This window comes from Pseudorasbora parva, chromosome 21 (assembly GCF_024679245.1).
Source record: "Pseudorasbora parva isolate DD20220531a chromosome 21, ASM2467924v1, whole genome shotgun sequence".
In the NCBI taxonomy this organism is placed as follows: Eukaryota; Metazoa; Chordata; class Actinopteri; order Cypriniformes; family Gobionidae; genus Pseudorasbora; species Pseudorasbora parva.
The window spans coordinates 29,486,581-29,501,279 of record NC_090192.1 but is presented as its reverse complement, the minus strand read 5'-3'; the positions used below and the strand labels follow the sequence as shown (position 1 = coordinate 29,501,279).

The 14,699-nt window shown below is 37.3% G+C and overlaps 2 protein-coding genes across 11 annotated transcripts; one reads left to right on the top strand and one right to left on the bottom strand.

The window, feature by feature from the left end:
- The first annotated feature begins 642 nt into the window (after positions 1-642).
- srsf2a (serine and arginine rich splicing factor 2a) lies at positions 643-4,335 on the top strand. 9 transcript variants are annotated; one of them, XR_010900045.1, is made up of 5 exons: positions 643-1,150; positions 1,869-2,176; positions 2,731-2,868; positions 3,388-3,475; positions 3,914-4,335. XR_010900045.1 is itself a non-coding variant. In XM_067429503.1 (3 exons), exons 1-2 carry the CDS (start codon positions 795-797, stop codon positions 2,167-2,169), a joined length of 657 nt encoding a protein of 218 aa, XP_067285604.1. In that variant the 5' UTR covers positions 643-794; the 3' UTR covers positions 2,170-2,172; positions 3,388-4,335. The 9 variants fall into 9 exon arrangements, 4 of the variants coding, with proteins under 4 accessions (XP_067285604.1, XP_067285602.1, XP_067285603.1 ...); XR_010900044.1 differs by lacking the exon at positions 2,731-2,868 and having other exon boundaries at positions 1,869-2,172; XR_010900043.1 differs by lacking the exon at positions 2,731-2,868.
- A 1,258-nt stretch (positions 4,336-5,593) lies between these two features.
- habp2 (hyaluronan binding protein 2) lies at positions 5,594-13,441 on the bottom strand. Of its 2 annotated transcripts, XM_067429498.1 has the most exons (13): positions 13,285-13,436; positions 13,143-13,185; positions 12,971-13,057; positions 12,767-12,874; positions 12,528-12,644; positions 12,189-12,305; positions 10,630-10,783; positions 10,458-10,552; positions 10,137-10,368; positions 9,736-9,878; positions 7,966-8,100; positions 7,747-7,892; positions 5,594-6,054 (listed from the first exon to the last, which is right to left on the bottom strand). In XM_067429498.1, exons 1-13 carry the CDS (start codon positions 13,375-13,377, stop codon positions 5,893-5,895), a joined length of 1,632 nt encoding a protein of 543 aa, XP_067285599.1. In that variant the 5' UTR covers positions 13,378-13,436; the 3' UTR covers positions 5,594-5,892. The 2 variants fall into 2 exon arrangements, with proteins under 2 accessions (XP_067285599.1, XP_067285600.1); XM_067429499.1 differs by lacking the exon at positions 7,747-7,892 and having other exon boundaries at positions 5,917-6,054; positions 13,285-13,441.
- Positions 13,442-14,699: the final 1,258 nt, after the last annotated feature.

The window sequence follows — 14,699 nt, the reverse complement described above, 5'->3', positions numbered from 1 at the left end:
AGGTTTATCCCACCGGACCCCTCTCATAGAAAATCTGTGTGTAACCAACTGAGCAATTCCCTTGGTAAATGGATCGCAATGTCCTGCAGAACAGTTTCCTGTATGTAGTACAGTGAAAAAACTGTAAATACATACATACATGCATACAACTGACTGTAGCTACATACATACATCATCTTCCTGAAGCAATTTTGAAGTTATTTCCTCAGCACCATTTGAACAGTGAAAATAATAATAAAAGTGTTTTTGAACTTTAATGCCACTAATACTAATAATTCATTGATTCATTTGAATTTAAATAGGCCTAATGAATATACTTTCACAGCAAAAATTATGTATGTGGTTAATGTAGATTAATTAATCACAGAGTAATTAATTATTGCCCTCACTACTTGTTAAGTATTTTTTAGAAAACCATGCCGTTTGTTTAATTTGGGCTTTGTTGTGGATTGAATAAGGTAAATGCACGTTTATGTCACACAAATTATCTTGTTTGTTACGTTTTGTGCCCATACATGCTAAATGTGCCCTGTTCCCAGACAAGATGCTTTTACGAGCAGGTAACGTGTAGTGTCACTCAGATGCCAGAAGTGGCAGTATTGTCTCGCTTTGTGAAGAAAATAAAAAGCCCAACTCTACCAAACACGGAAATCCGGTTACCGCCATTTTAGAGTGACATTATCCGAGCGGCGTGTTTCTTTCGACTCTCCCGAATGGTTCGTTATTTTTCCTCTAAATCTCGCTAGAAAACGAATATTTTTCGCATAACACTGCAGTAGAGTTAGTGATTCAAGATGAGCTACGGCAGACCTCCGCCCGACGTCGAGGGCATGACATCTTTAAAAGTCGACAACCTGACTTACCGCACGTCGCCTGAAACGCTGCGGCGGGTTTTCGAGAAGTACGGCCGGGTCGGGGACGTCTACATCCCGAGAGACCGGTACACGAAAGAAAGCCGTGGGTTCGCCTTCGTCCGTTTCCATGATAAGCGGGACGCGGAGGACGCAATGGACGCCATGGACGGCGCGCTTCTGGATGGGCGCGAGCTGCGCGTGCAAATGGCGCGATACGGGCGCCCGCCAGATTCGCACTACAGCCGCCGTGGAGCCCCGCCGAGGAGGTACGGTGGACATGGACGGAGAAGCCGCAGGTAACGTTAGGTCCTTCTTGTTTCGGTCTCATTTGAATACCCCTATTTGAACTATTTTAAGCTATAAATATGTTACTAACGTTATAAATTCGAAGTTTACATTTGAGGCCTTTAGGCCTCAAGGTACTAAAAAACAACACGTGGTATAATCCTTATTACTTATAAGTATTTGTTTTTAATGTTTTTTATTTTTCTTTAGTTTGAAGTGGTTCTCAATTTTAAACAAGTTATCTTGCTTTGTAACTATGGCGTAGTGGTAAACAATTGATTGACTCAATTGTGAACGAATGGTTCTTTTGTGCTGGGTCTTTTTTAGTAAATCGATTGTAGTCTTTAAAAGGCATTACTACTTTATTACAACACGCTGGTCCCTAAATACTCGACATAAATGGCCAGGGACCACGTGAATAACTCTTTTTATTATTATTTGTAACGGCCTTTTTTTTTAAACAACGATTCGAAAGAACCGATTCGTCGAAATAATGCGAACTCCCTAATAACATGGTAACTTACGCGTTTTCCCGTGTGGTAATTATCCTTCGCATTTTTTTAAGGCTGTACATACAAAAATATTTTTTTTTTAAAGTTGATTTAAATGTTTGTGCTAATGTTTCAGATTCGTTACTTTGGAGGGTTTTTGTTTTTTGTTGTTGCAGTGAATAAGCTCATAATACTTCTGTACTAACTTGTATATATGTTGTTGTTGTTGTTTTTAAAGCCGTAGTCCTCGGCGCAGGAGGCACAGCAGATCCAGGAGCAGGAGCCGGTCTCGTTCCCGTAGCAGATCTCGCTACAGCCGATCCAGGTCAAGGTCCTACTCCCGGTCCCGTTCCCGCTCCAAAACTCGCACACCACGCAGAAGCAAGTCCAAATCGGCTTCCAGATCCCGCTCAAGGTCCAAGTCCAAGTCTCACTCTAGGAGTCCTACTCCGAGATCGAATAAAGGATCCAAATCAAGATCCAGATCGAGAAGCAGACCCAAGTCTCCAGAGGATACTGGCGCCACCGTGGAATCTTGAAATGTAGGTGAGTCTAATCCTTTGTAATGGAAGTAGATTACTAATTTTATGGCTGGCAAGAGCTTTATTATATACATATAGTTTGTTCCTTTTTGTAAATATCCTAAATAGTTTTATTTTTATATATATATAATCCTAAATAGAAAAGCTTATGACCCTCTGTAACTCATGCCTGAAGTGGGGAAAGTAAAGGCATGCATTAATAATTTAAGATGGCTGCTTTAAAACATGAGATACAGTGTTTCGTCTCTCTATTTTCCTCTTTCTTCAAGTCCTTCAAGACATCAGCAGATGTAGTTGAATGGTAGATACATTATCTTAATGGAGGTATTGGGTTTTACCCAAGTTCAGTCTGATTGGTAGCTGTTTTTCACAGCTACTGTCTGGAATCTCAGAATCTGCATGACCTTTTAAGGGTTAATTTTTAACACCCTAAACCTCACATGGATATTTGATTTGGAGCTGTCGTGGGTACAGTACCGTAAGTATTTGTTTGTTTTGAAACGTGTACCAGCCAAAATCCATTGATTTTCATCTAAATGTGGAATTCTTTCCTCCAAGCTGCTGATTCCTGTTTGCAAAAGGAGTTTGGGGCAGTTTGAGAGCAGTTAGTGTGTGATCCGACCATTGGCTGCCTGCTGCTGATTGGCGGTTGCTATGGAGCAGGTCGGTCTCATTGAGTGTTGAGGTGGTGTTGAGGTACGTCTGCAGGACAATGGACTGAGACCTTTCCATCATCCTTGTCACAAACTCATGTCTATCGTGGCATAGGCAAAAGTGGGATGGATACGGGTGTGTTCTCGGAGCCAGTTTAAGCTGTCAGGCTGTTGGGAGGCTAATATTGGCCTAAGTAACTTATTTTGCCATCATTAATACTATTCTAACTGGAAGTAAATGATAGACCTCAGCTTGCCAACGCTTAAAGTGGCTTTGAGAAGTTCATATTTCACCCCCAGGTTTGTTGGCTCTTTTCCCTTGAGGTTTCTCGCAGAACAAATATCAGGTAAACAAGGTTTCTTGCAGAACAAAAAACAGGTCCATAGATTCATGTAAATATGGTTAGTTATTTGTGTGGAAAGAGTGCCTGTTTGTTCTGTGTAACTGACCAAAGTCGAGCATTGCGTAATATGCAATGGTTCGTTTTACGGTCGATTTTATTGTAGAACCTCCTCTGCTTTAATGCTATTTGAAACTAACTTGATTCTTCTTTTCTTCTAGATGATGTCAACTGGTTGACTCTTCGAGGATCGCATCAAACAGATGTCCGTCTGAGGATACTCAAATTATCCATATATCAGACCGAAAGGTTATTGTAATTTGGTCTAAATTTTTTAAAATGACTTGTTTCTTTTGCCCACAATTTTGTATCATACATTTGAATTCCATGTGATTTATTAAATGGTCTGTCTATATGCCTAAATGGGGCTACTAGTTGAAATCCTTTCTCTTTATTTTTGGTAGTTTTGTTTTTTCTTTTTACTTCATGTTATTGAAACTCCCAGGCTACAAAGTAAGTTCATTTTAATCTGGTTTTGTTCTTAATAAACATTCATGGACAATTTTGGATGTTGTGCATAATTCTTTGACCTTGAAGAACTGGGTACTGCTGACTGTAATTTGGCCCCATATGAAATCCTACTATGTACAACCATGACAATTGTTAACCAAGCAGATGTTATGGTTTAAATGGGAAATTTCACAACATGATTCTAATATTCTCTCTTGTGTATTTTCTATGCACTAGGCGCAGTTGCGTAGCAGTTGAGTTTTGCTGGTTAGCTGTTAAGGTGGCGTGTTGCGGTGCAGAGTGCTTGGCTGTTTCCAGTATTCTCCTGATTGCTCCTGTGTAACACCTTGATTTGATTGATTTTTCTTTAAATTTGGCTGCAGCGTTTTTCTTTTTGCAGAAAGATCCTGTGCTAGTCCTTTTGTGAGAGCCCATTTTAAGGCAGATTTCTAAGCTTATTTCACATCTCCGGAATAGTTCTATAATTTGTGACATGCTCAATTGGTCATATCTATGTGAATGGTAATAAAGGTTTTCTTTCTTTGAGCATGACTGCATTTTTGTGCATAGCTTATTCTTTTCTGATCTGTTAGTCTGTTTGGTGTAAATGAGCAACTGAAACCCTCCATAAATAAAAATAAATTGCGCTGATACAAGTATTGGTACTCCTGTGATCTTATTCCTGGATTCCGGTAAATTACATTCGGTAACTTAAAATCAGAAGTTTTATTCTACAGGGTAAATGGCAATGCCTCAATGTTTACTTGGATATGCTGTATAAACCAACTCTTTGGTTAAACAAGTCAAAATGAAATCCCTAATAAGTTCAAGCCATTTGACAATGTAAGCTTGAAGCAGAGGTGAGAAGTAGATCTTGTAAATATGACCTGGAAGAATGGGAGTATGTTATGGAAAGTGCAGAATATTTTAATATCCACCAAACAGACAAATCCAATAATTTGCATCGAACATATACAATACTGATATATCTAAAGTGTGAAACATTCAGGAAATTTACTTAATATGCTTTGGAATTTCCTGTATTGAAATACTTTTAGGACTATATAATTGGTACCACTTCAAAGATTATAGGTAACCAAATTGATAAAGATCCTAGAATTTGGATATTAGGGAATATTTGTTCATCTCATCATAAAGTATTTTCTACTGTTACCAGGAGCGGCTGAGGAAAGTGAACTGGAAGATGGTTTACTCCCCATTCAGATGACAATGGATCAATGAACTCATTTTGTACTGCACCCCTCAGAATATTATTTTTAATGTTAAGACTTTTGAAAACAATATGGGGGCCCATTTTGGAACATTTACCTTCTCACTGTAAATTAAATGCAGTTATCTGTTGCCTTTTTTGTATAAGAAAAATGAAGGTTATACTGTTATGTGTTCATGCATTATAAATCAATTTCTTATTTTTATTTTAATTAGCTAATAAAGTGAAATGAAAATTAACCCTTTTTAAATCTATATAGATTTTATAGACAGTTCATCTGTGTATATCTTTATTTCATTAAATAATTTGACCTACATTTTTAGTCCTATTATAATTAGAACAGACGCTTCCCCAATAATTTAGGCCCAGTCCCAAACGGCACCCTAAACCTGCAGTTTTTTCGCTTAATGGTGCTTCAGTGACGCTCACACCCTCTTGTAACCTAAAATGAACCTAAAATCTTGCAGATTAAAGACGTGCACACAGCAGCCACTGTAAGACTGCAAAATGCACATTGTGTGCCATTTGGAACATGGCTTAAACTCCACCCCTGGTCCCCTGCACATTCACACTCATCTTCCACTACTTTTGAGGGCAATGCCCACATTATAAAATCCAATAAACAACCGTTAAATGTATATATTTTAAAATATTTTACACAAATGCACGGCACAATGCAAGAGAGATCTGTCACTACTGTTTTAATCGGCAATTTAATATCAATATGTACATGAATCACAAAAGTGGCCTCATTGAATGGCTAATTGCCCCCAAAATCTTGTGACCGGAGGTCTGTTCTTCGTACCTCGCTCAATATATCTTAGATGATTTGACAGATCCCAGAATGTGATAACTGATCTCTGGCTAATTTGGTTCTTCAAAAGAATTTGCAGATAGGATTAAAATATCTGGATTAAGCTGCGTAAGATTACTGCGTGTTCCTCTTTCAGCTATTGGACCACTGCATGTCTCTTGAGTATCCATCCTAAGCTGATTGCATCTTTTGATTGATCCAGTCAATGAATTTGGTGACACGGGCATAGACACCTGGCTTGTTCTTCTTGCCACAGCTGTCACCCCAACTCACCACACCATAGACGTAATGAGTCCCATTCTTTTGACAAACTAGGGGTCCACCAGAATCACCCTATTAAAAAGTACAACAACAAAAGAGTTACTACACTCAAAAAAAACGACTTGTTGAAGTTACTTAAAAATTATGCATCAAGTGGTTGCACACAACTATATTGAGCAATTTTTACAAATAACAATTTAGTTATACGAACAAAAGAAATTCAAGTAAAGCTGACATTTCTTTGAGTAAATACAAACTATTTGAATTTGTCACTGTTACATAATATTTATGTGCCGTTTACTTAATAATGTTGTTAAATTTATAAAAGTTTATTACGTAAGGTGAACACATTTATCAATTTAATTTGCCTTTAAAACCTTTAAATAACAAAAAGCATATTTTAGAAATAAAATGCAAAAAATAATTCATTAGACAAAAATTAAAAAAAAAAAAAAAAAAAATGTAATTGAAAGCAGGAATTCCATCAAATTAATTTGTATAAAAGTGCCCAGAGTCTAAACACAGGCACCACTCTTCTGTAATGGTAACCACACAATTACAGAAACTTCTCAATGTCCAACATAACGGAACATTAAACATTAACATAAACTAATAACATCTTTCCCTTTACTGAAAAACACATAAAATAACACTTTAATCCACATTTTCTCTCCTAGCGCAGTCCCTTGCAAAGCATGCTGGGACCTACAGATCAGTTATGTCAGCACAAATATTTCATGTAGGTTTAACACAAATTAATTAAGTAAACTTCAGTTTTAAATATATTAGGCTGATTGAACACAAACTTAGCTCATTTCGACACCTTAATTAAAGGGTTAGTTCACCCAAAAATGAAATTGATGTCATTAATGACTCACCCCAATGTCGTTCCACACCCATAAGACCTCCGTTCATCCTCAGAACACAGTTTAAGATATTTTAGATTTAGTCCGAGGCCTTTCTGTCCTTTGAATGTAAGTATATGCCCACTCGCTGTCCACATCCAAAAAGTAATGAAAACATCATCAAAGTAGTCTATATGTGACATCAGTCGGTTAGTTAGACTCTTTTAAAGCGTCGACAATACATTTTGGTCCAAAAATAACAAAAAATACGACTTTATTCAGCATTGTCTTCTCTTCCGCGTTTGTTTTCAAACCTCAAATAAAGAATCAAACGGTCACGAATCAGCAGATTTGTGATTCATATCGTCAATGTCACGATTTCAGCAGTTTGACACGCGATCCGAATCTTGAATCATGACCGTTTGATTCTTTTTGAAGGAACACGGAAGAGAAGACAATGCTGAATAAAGTCGTATTTTTTGTTATTTTTGGACCAAATTGTATTGTCGACGCTTTAAAAGAGTCTAACTAACCGACTGATGTCACATATGGACTACTTTGATAATGTTTTCATTACCTTCTGGATGTGGACAGCAAGTGTGCATACACTTACATTCAAAGGACAGAAAGGCCTCGGACTAAATCTAAAATATCTCAAACTGTGTTCCGAGGATGAACGGATGTCTTACGGGTGTGGAACGACATTGGGGTGAGTCATTAATGAAAGAAATATCATTTTTGGGTGAACTAACCCTTTAATTAAAGTAAACATAATTTAAATGTGTCTTATCTGTGAAGGGCCTGAATCATTTTTTTGAGTGAACATATTGTGCCATGAGTTTTGCATTAATTTAAAATGATCAGACTTTGTGTTTGATTTCACTAAAAGACTAGAAACAAACTTGGGGCTGGAACACACCTGGCAAGTGTCAATCTTTCCTTGTAAATATCCAGCACAAATCATGGAATCATCCAATATGTTATTAAAGACATTACGAGACATACAACGTTTCTGAGAGATCAGGAGAACTTTGGCATCTAGCAGGTGAGGAGAGACAGTTTCCCCTAGAAGAAAGGGTAATAGGTGAGAGACATTGTAATAGTCTCAGTAGTCTTGCTATAGTGAATGTTGACACACCTTTCTCAGTGGTTCCATAGCCTGATATGGTGCACTGTGTTTCATCAGGGAACGATTCAGTGGGGAGACATGCTGCCTTAACAGTCCTGGTCTCATTGGCGCACCGCCCATTTATTGCTTTTAGTTTCAGCAGGGCTGACAGATAAACAAAAACACTGTCAAGTGGACATAATTGGTAAGAAAAAAAGATTCAGTTAGTAGCTTACTATAGTAATTTCTCACTAGAAATGACAGCTAAATGTATACACCGATCAGGCATAACCTTATGACTGTTGTGTTATGTTGGTCCAACTTTTGCAGCCAAAACAACCCTGACCCATTGAGGCATGGACTCCACTAGACCCCTGAAGGCGTGCTGTGGTGCACCATGATGTTAGCAGCAGATCTTTAAGTCCTGTAAGTTGCGAAGTGGAGCCTCAAAATCATCATTTGGGAAAGCAACATGCAGCAAACATCTTCGCAAATTCGTAATAAGAATAATTTATAAACCTGTTGTTGAAATCATCATTTGGGAAAGCAACATGTAGCAAACATCTTCGCAAATTCGTAATAAGAATAATTTATAAACCTGTTGTTGAAACACTAAAGTCTTGCATGTTTCCGCCAAAATAAAAGCTCTGTTTAATATTTTTAAAGAAGACTCTTTTGCTCACCAATGCTGCATTTTGTTGATCAGAAATACAGTAAAAATAGGTAACATTATATTGTGAAATATTATTGCAATTTAAAATATCTGTTTTCTATAAGAATATTGAGTAAATTTTAATGTATTCCTGTGATCAAAGCTTATTTTTTTTTGCATCATTACTCTAGTCTTCAGTGTCACATGATCCTTCAGAAATCATTCTAATAAGCTGATTTGATATTCAACAAACATGTCTGATTATTATCAATGTTGAAAATTGATTATTTTAAAGCTTTCTATTCAAGATTATTTTTCTATTAAACAACACAGCTACAACGAATACAATTTATAACGAGTGTGCAAATTAACTGAAGAATTGATGGCACCGAGCGTCAATCGTATTGGTGGCCCCGATGCGCCCCCAAATAAAATTCTCCTTAGGGCCCCATAAAAGGCTTGAGACGGCACTGCAGCAGAACATTGCCCAAAGCATCACACTGCCTCCGCCAGCTTGCCTTTTTCCAATAGTGCATCCTGGTGCCATGTGTTCCCCAGGTAAGCGACGCACAGGCATCCGTGCAGCCACATGATGACGTGTCCACTGTTTGTGCTTTCGGCAGTGAACAGAGGTCAGCATGGGCACCCTAACGGGTCTGTGGCTACGCACTGTATTCTGACACCTTTCTATCAGGAAATTTGAGCTACAGTAGCTTGTCTGATTGATAAGTCAGACCAGCCTTCATTCCCCACGTGCATCATTGAGCCTTGGCCGCCATGACCCTGTCGCCGGTTCACCACTGTTCCTTCCTTGGACCACTGCAGACCCGGAACACCCCACAAGAGCTGCAGTGTTGGAGATGCACTGACCCAGTCATCTAGCCATTACAATTTGACCCTTGTCAAACTTGCTCAAATTGCCAATTTTTCCTGTTTCTAACACACATATCCCACCCAAACAGGTGCCATGATGAAGAGATAATCAGTGTTTTTCACTTTACCTGTTATGCTTGATCGGTGTATGAAACAAACTCGAATACACAGGATTTTTCGAATGAAAGGTGGTTGGTTTTCTTTTATCATAACTGGTAAAGATAGTTATACAGATAGATAGAGAGACATATTTACTTAAAGAGTGAATCACTGACCTATATCATTATACAGGACTCCACCAGTATCTGTATAGTTCTCATGAACAATGATTTTCTCCACTTCCAGAAACTGTTTTGCAGGGTCATTTTTCTTCAGGTTCACACCACCAATCTCCAACCTTACCTCATTGCTCTCATCACTACCACCATCATGCAAACCATGCAAACACAGTTTATCAAAGTGATATTTGTTGCATATGAACTTTAAAAGACTAAAATAATGTGAAAAATTATCCTTAACAGTCACTATAAATAATATTCAAGGAATATACTTTACCATATCTATAATTAGTAACTTAAAGACACCATAAAAGCAAAATTAGGGGGATTGTTATTTGTGACTGAACATTGCATAGAACTAATGCAACAACAACAACAACATAAGATGCCAAACTTACATACAATGAGCAGCCGTTAGGACCCAGCAAGTGTCAATAAGGGTTCCTCCACAGTCGTGGCTGAAGGGTATATTAGAGTCCTTGGGCCGGACCTGAAATGAGACCTGCCATGGATGTGCATCAGGCAAGGACTTACTCCCACCAAATATCCTTGGGGATATCATACTAGTCTGAATCTTGCCACAGTCAGAAAATTCTAGTTTTGCAGCGGTTGTGGAGGGTTTTACTGGTTCTGTGAGAGTTTGATAAATGGTTAGCAGGTAGAATAATTAATCTGTTTGCATTTATATAAGAGAGAGAACATAGAAAGAAAATCTGTGCCTGGTTCAGAACACGGCTTGACGTTACAGTAATCCCACACAAGTTTCCCCTTCTCTTTCACAAAGCACCAGGGTTCCCGTTCTCCATCCGGATTTCTTAAGTGACAAAGATAATGCTTAAGACAATATGATATCAAAATTCATTTGGAGATTTTCTAGGTAAGAATTTGGACCTGCAGTAATTGTGGTCTCCAATGCCATCATTGCCTTCAAAGTACTCTGAGGAAATACTATAGTAGTTCCAGGGTAAACATTCTATTCCTTCCACTGTCTCACTGACAAAACCTCTGTATGATGCCCCATTCCCTTCATAGCAATCATCTGGACCTAAATACACAATGACATATAACATCTGGCATTACTACACCTACACTGAATAAATCTAAGGGAAAAAAATAAGGGAAAATCAGTAACATCATATTAAGAAATTTGACATTTAAGTAAGCAGAACTGTATACTGTATACACAGTGAGCTAATTCATACATTAAACTTCAAATTCTCATGTAATCTCAATTTATATATTTTTAGCGGAAACTTGGCTAGCTTTAACCAGAGCAGGACAGTACATTTACTTAAGTACAGTACTTAAGTACAATTTTGAGGGATCTTTACTTTACCCGATTATCATTTTTGGAGAGTACTCATGACTTTACTCAAGTACATTTGAGAGGCAAATATTGTACTCTTTACTCTGCTACATTTCTATCCATAACCGTAAGTACCCGTTACTACTTCTAAAAAAGAAACCCTCAATTAGTTGTTTCCTCCTCAAACGTGATTGGATCGTGAAAAGGTTTGTCAGGGTGTTGCCATTGTGCTATTGCCTTTTGGCAATATTGCCTATTAGCAAGTGAGAAATGTTAAATAAAGCAACATGGTAAAAAGATGAAACTGACTTGATTTTACTTTCAATTCCTTTTACATTCTCCAAGGTATTAACATTAACATTTTTCATAACTCCAAGGTATTGTGAGTGGGAATGTACTGAATGCCAATGGAGGCCTTTCTGAAGCCTTTCTCAGCCATCAGCTTTCAACAAAAATATCTTCATGTGTGTTCCGAAGATGAACGAAGGTGTTACGGGTGTATACCCGTACGACATGAGGGTGAGTAATTAATGAAATAATTTTCATTTTTGGGTGAACTAACTTATGTAGACATCTGACTGTAGTACTTTTACTTAACTTTTACTTGTACTTGAGTAAAATTTAGCAAGGGGTATCTGTACTTTTACTCAAGTAATGAAGCTGTGTACCCTGCCTGCCTCTGGCTTTAACTATCTAATTCAGAAAATGCTTACTTGCAAATTGGCAACACAATGCTTTGATAGCATTTTTATAGCCATTGTTGAAACAGTATGGCAATATAGAACATTTATGTAGATTTGGCATAAAATATCCACCTTATTTTTCAATGCAGAAGTAAGCTATTTTCTGTGAATTTGCGAGACTTGCACAAATAAGCAAATCATTAGAAGGACAACAAAGTCCAGTGACCGTTAAAACGGTTTGTGCTACACACCAGTGTGTTTATGATTATGATAATACCAGTTTGTATTATCCAATATCCAATATACCAATATAAAACCGTGTAATGAACAGTTTTGTCAAATTACTTGTAGCGAATGACACTGGGATCGAGACACATTCAGGTTACAAATGGCCACACCTGCTTTTGCTTTAAAAAGTAAGGTGAATAAAATCAAATAAAAATATATTGCAACAGTCTTACCAACTTGGCAGAAGCGGCCACTGTAACCTTCAGGACATCTGCATTTAAAACTGGCTCTCGTGCGGCCTTTAAAGCACTCTCCTCCATTCAGGCATGGACTTGGGTTACACGCAGAGGCTAATATTGCAAACATAAGCAATTCATTAAAAAAAGACAGAAAAATTGTTTATAATTTCAGGAGGACAAGTAGCAATTCATTACATTCAGACTTCATAAAACTAGGTTAGGGAATTCATTCATAAAAAAGTGCAAAACTTTTATTTTTACTGCTGAAAGAAACACTTTGAAAATAATTTGTTTTATTTCAAAAATTGAAGACACCTTTCAAAAAACTCTCACCTTTCTTGCAGTTAGCGCCCAGATAGGGCGGCCGGCACTTGCATTCATAAAACGGGGCTTCTCGAGTTCTGACACAATCACCATTACCACAATTCACTCTCTTACACACGCTCCTCACTGGAAGATCCCAACATAAAGACTCAAGAATAATACACATTCTACTGTTTATTATTATTATTATTATTATTATTATTATTATTATTATTATTATTATCGAGTACAGTATATGAAGAGCTCACCATTCTGACAATGCTTGCCAAAGAAAGGCTTTGGACAGATGCATTTGAAACTATCCTTCTCTAGCTCACATACTCCATTGTTCTGGCAAGGATTTGGATCACAGACTTCTAGAGAACATGGACATGATCAGCGTACATGTTTGTGAGAACCAAATTGAACCCCTTTTAATACTTTTACATTGTCAATGTATGCATGTTTCTTGCCTGGTTCATCAAAGAAGGAATAAATCCAATCATTGTCATTCATTTCAGCTGATAGTTCCTTTAGGTCAGGTAAAGAGTAATATGTTTCTGTCACAGGGGCGAGAGAGAAATAATAATGATGTGATTATGCTAACCTTGGGAAATACATAAATGGAGACATTATATTTCTCACCATCAAGTTCAGAAGTTATCCTGTAATCGTCACCCATAAGACACTGAAACAGTTTACGTGTATTCAGTCAGATAGCAGTGTAATATCACCAACATTAAACACAAGTTTAAATATTTCAAAGCATTTTCATATGATTACATACCGGTGCTGCTTGAACTGGTAAAGCGAGGCCAGACAGGCCAATCAGAAGCAGAATCACTGGAAACATGATTCCAGGAGTAGATGCAAAATCCATTAACGCAAAGTCACAGGTCTTTTATATGGGCAGTAAATATGTTTACCCGTGTGTGGGATCCCTGGGTCCCTTTGAGTCTAGCAATCATTACCTAAAAGATTGATTTCCTGTGGTATGGCCAGTGAACCACAAATATATGTTTCATTTAAACTGATGCCAAAGCTATATGCCAAAGCCCCCTCCTCCCCCCCCCCCACACACACACATACACACACACCCCACACACGCATTTTATCTGCTGATTTTGGTGGTAAATTTGCAGTCTAACAGAATACAATCAAAGGAAATTCATTAAAAATCAAACTGTATTGTTCAGCCAGCAATTCAATAAAATAATAATAATGTTACACTTTAATTTAACTACATGTACTTTATGGTTTATGGTTAGTTGCATGTAATTATGCATAATTATAGCTATTACTATACAGTAACTACATATAACAATGACACTGTAAAATAAAGTGTTACCAATCATTAATACAGCCTACCAATATCAAAAAATTACTTCACTTCATTCATGGCTTAATTAATTCTCCAGTCTTTGCCTCAAAACCATTAAAACATCTTGGAAAGATTTGTATGTAGTATTTGTACATTGAACATAAACATTTATTGAGTACACATATCATGCAAACAAGATATGCTTCTATTTGTTGGAACTATATGAAGCATAGTTCTTGTTTGCATGACATGTGGACTCAATAAATGTTTATCTTGAGCAAAATAAACAAGCTGACATTCGGTGCTCTCTGTATCTTTCATTTAGAATACGTATGTCATTTACGTCTTTTAGTTTGTCAAGAGATTTAAAGCACCGTTTTGAAGAGTGCACATGTGTGTACGGGCTCTATGGCCAAACAAAGATTCGAACGGTTATGAATCAGCGTATTGATTCATGATTCGGATCGCCAATGTCACATGATTTCAGCAGTTTGAGCAATCCGAATCATGAATCAATACGCTGATTCATGACCATCTGAATCTTTGTTTAAGGATTGAAAACAAACCCAGAAGAGAAGACAATGTTGAATAAAGTCGTAGTATTTTTTTAAATTTTTGAACCAAAATGTATTTTCGATGCTTCAAGAGATTCTACTAACCCACAGAAGTCACTTTGATGATGCTTTTATTACCTTTCTGGGCCTTCTGGACATGGACAGTATAGTGTGCATTCGTTTTCTATGGAGAGACAGAAAGCTCTCGGACTAAATATAAAATATCTTAAAGTGTGTTCCGAAGATGAACGGAGGTCTTACTTGTCTTGGAACGACATTAGGGCGAGTCATTAATGACATAAATTTCATTTTTTGGGTGAATTAACT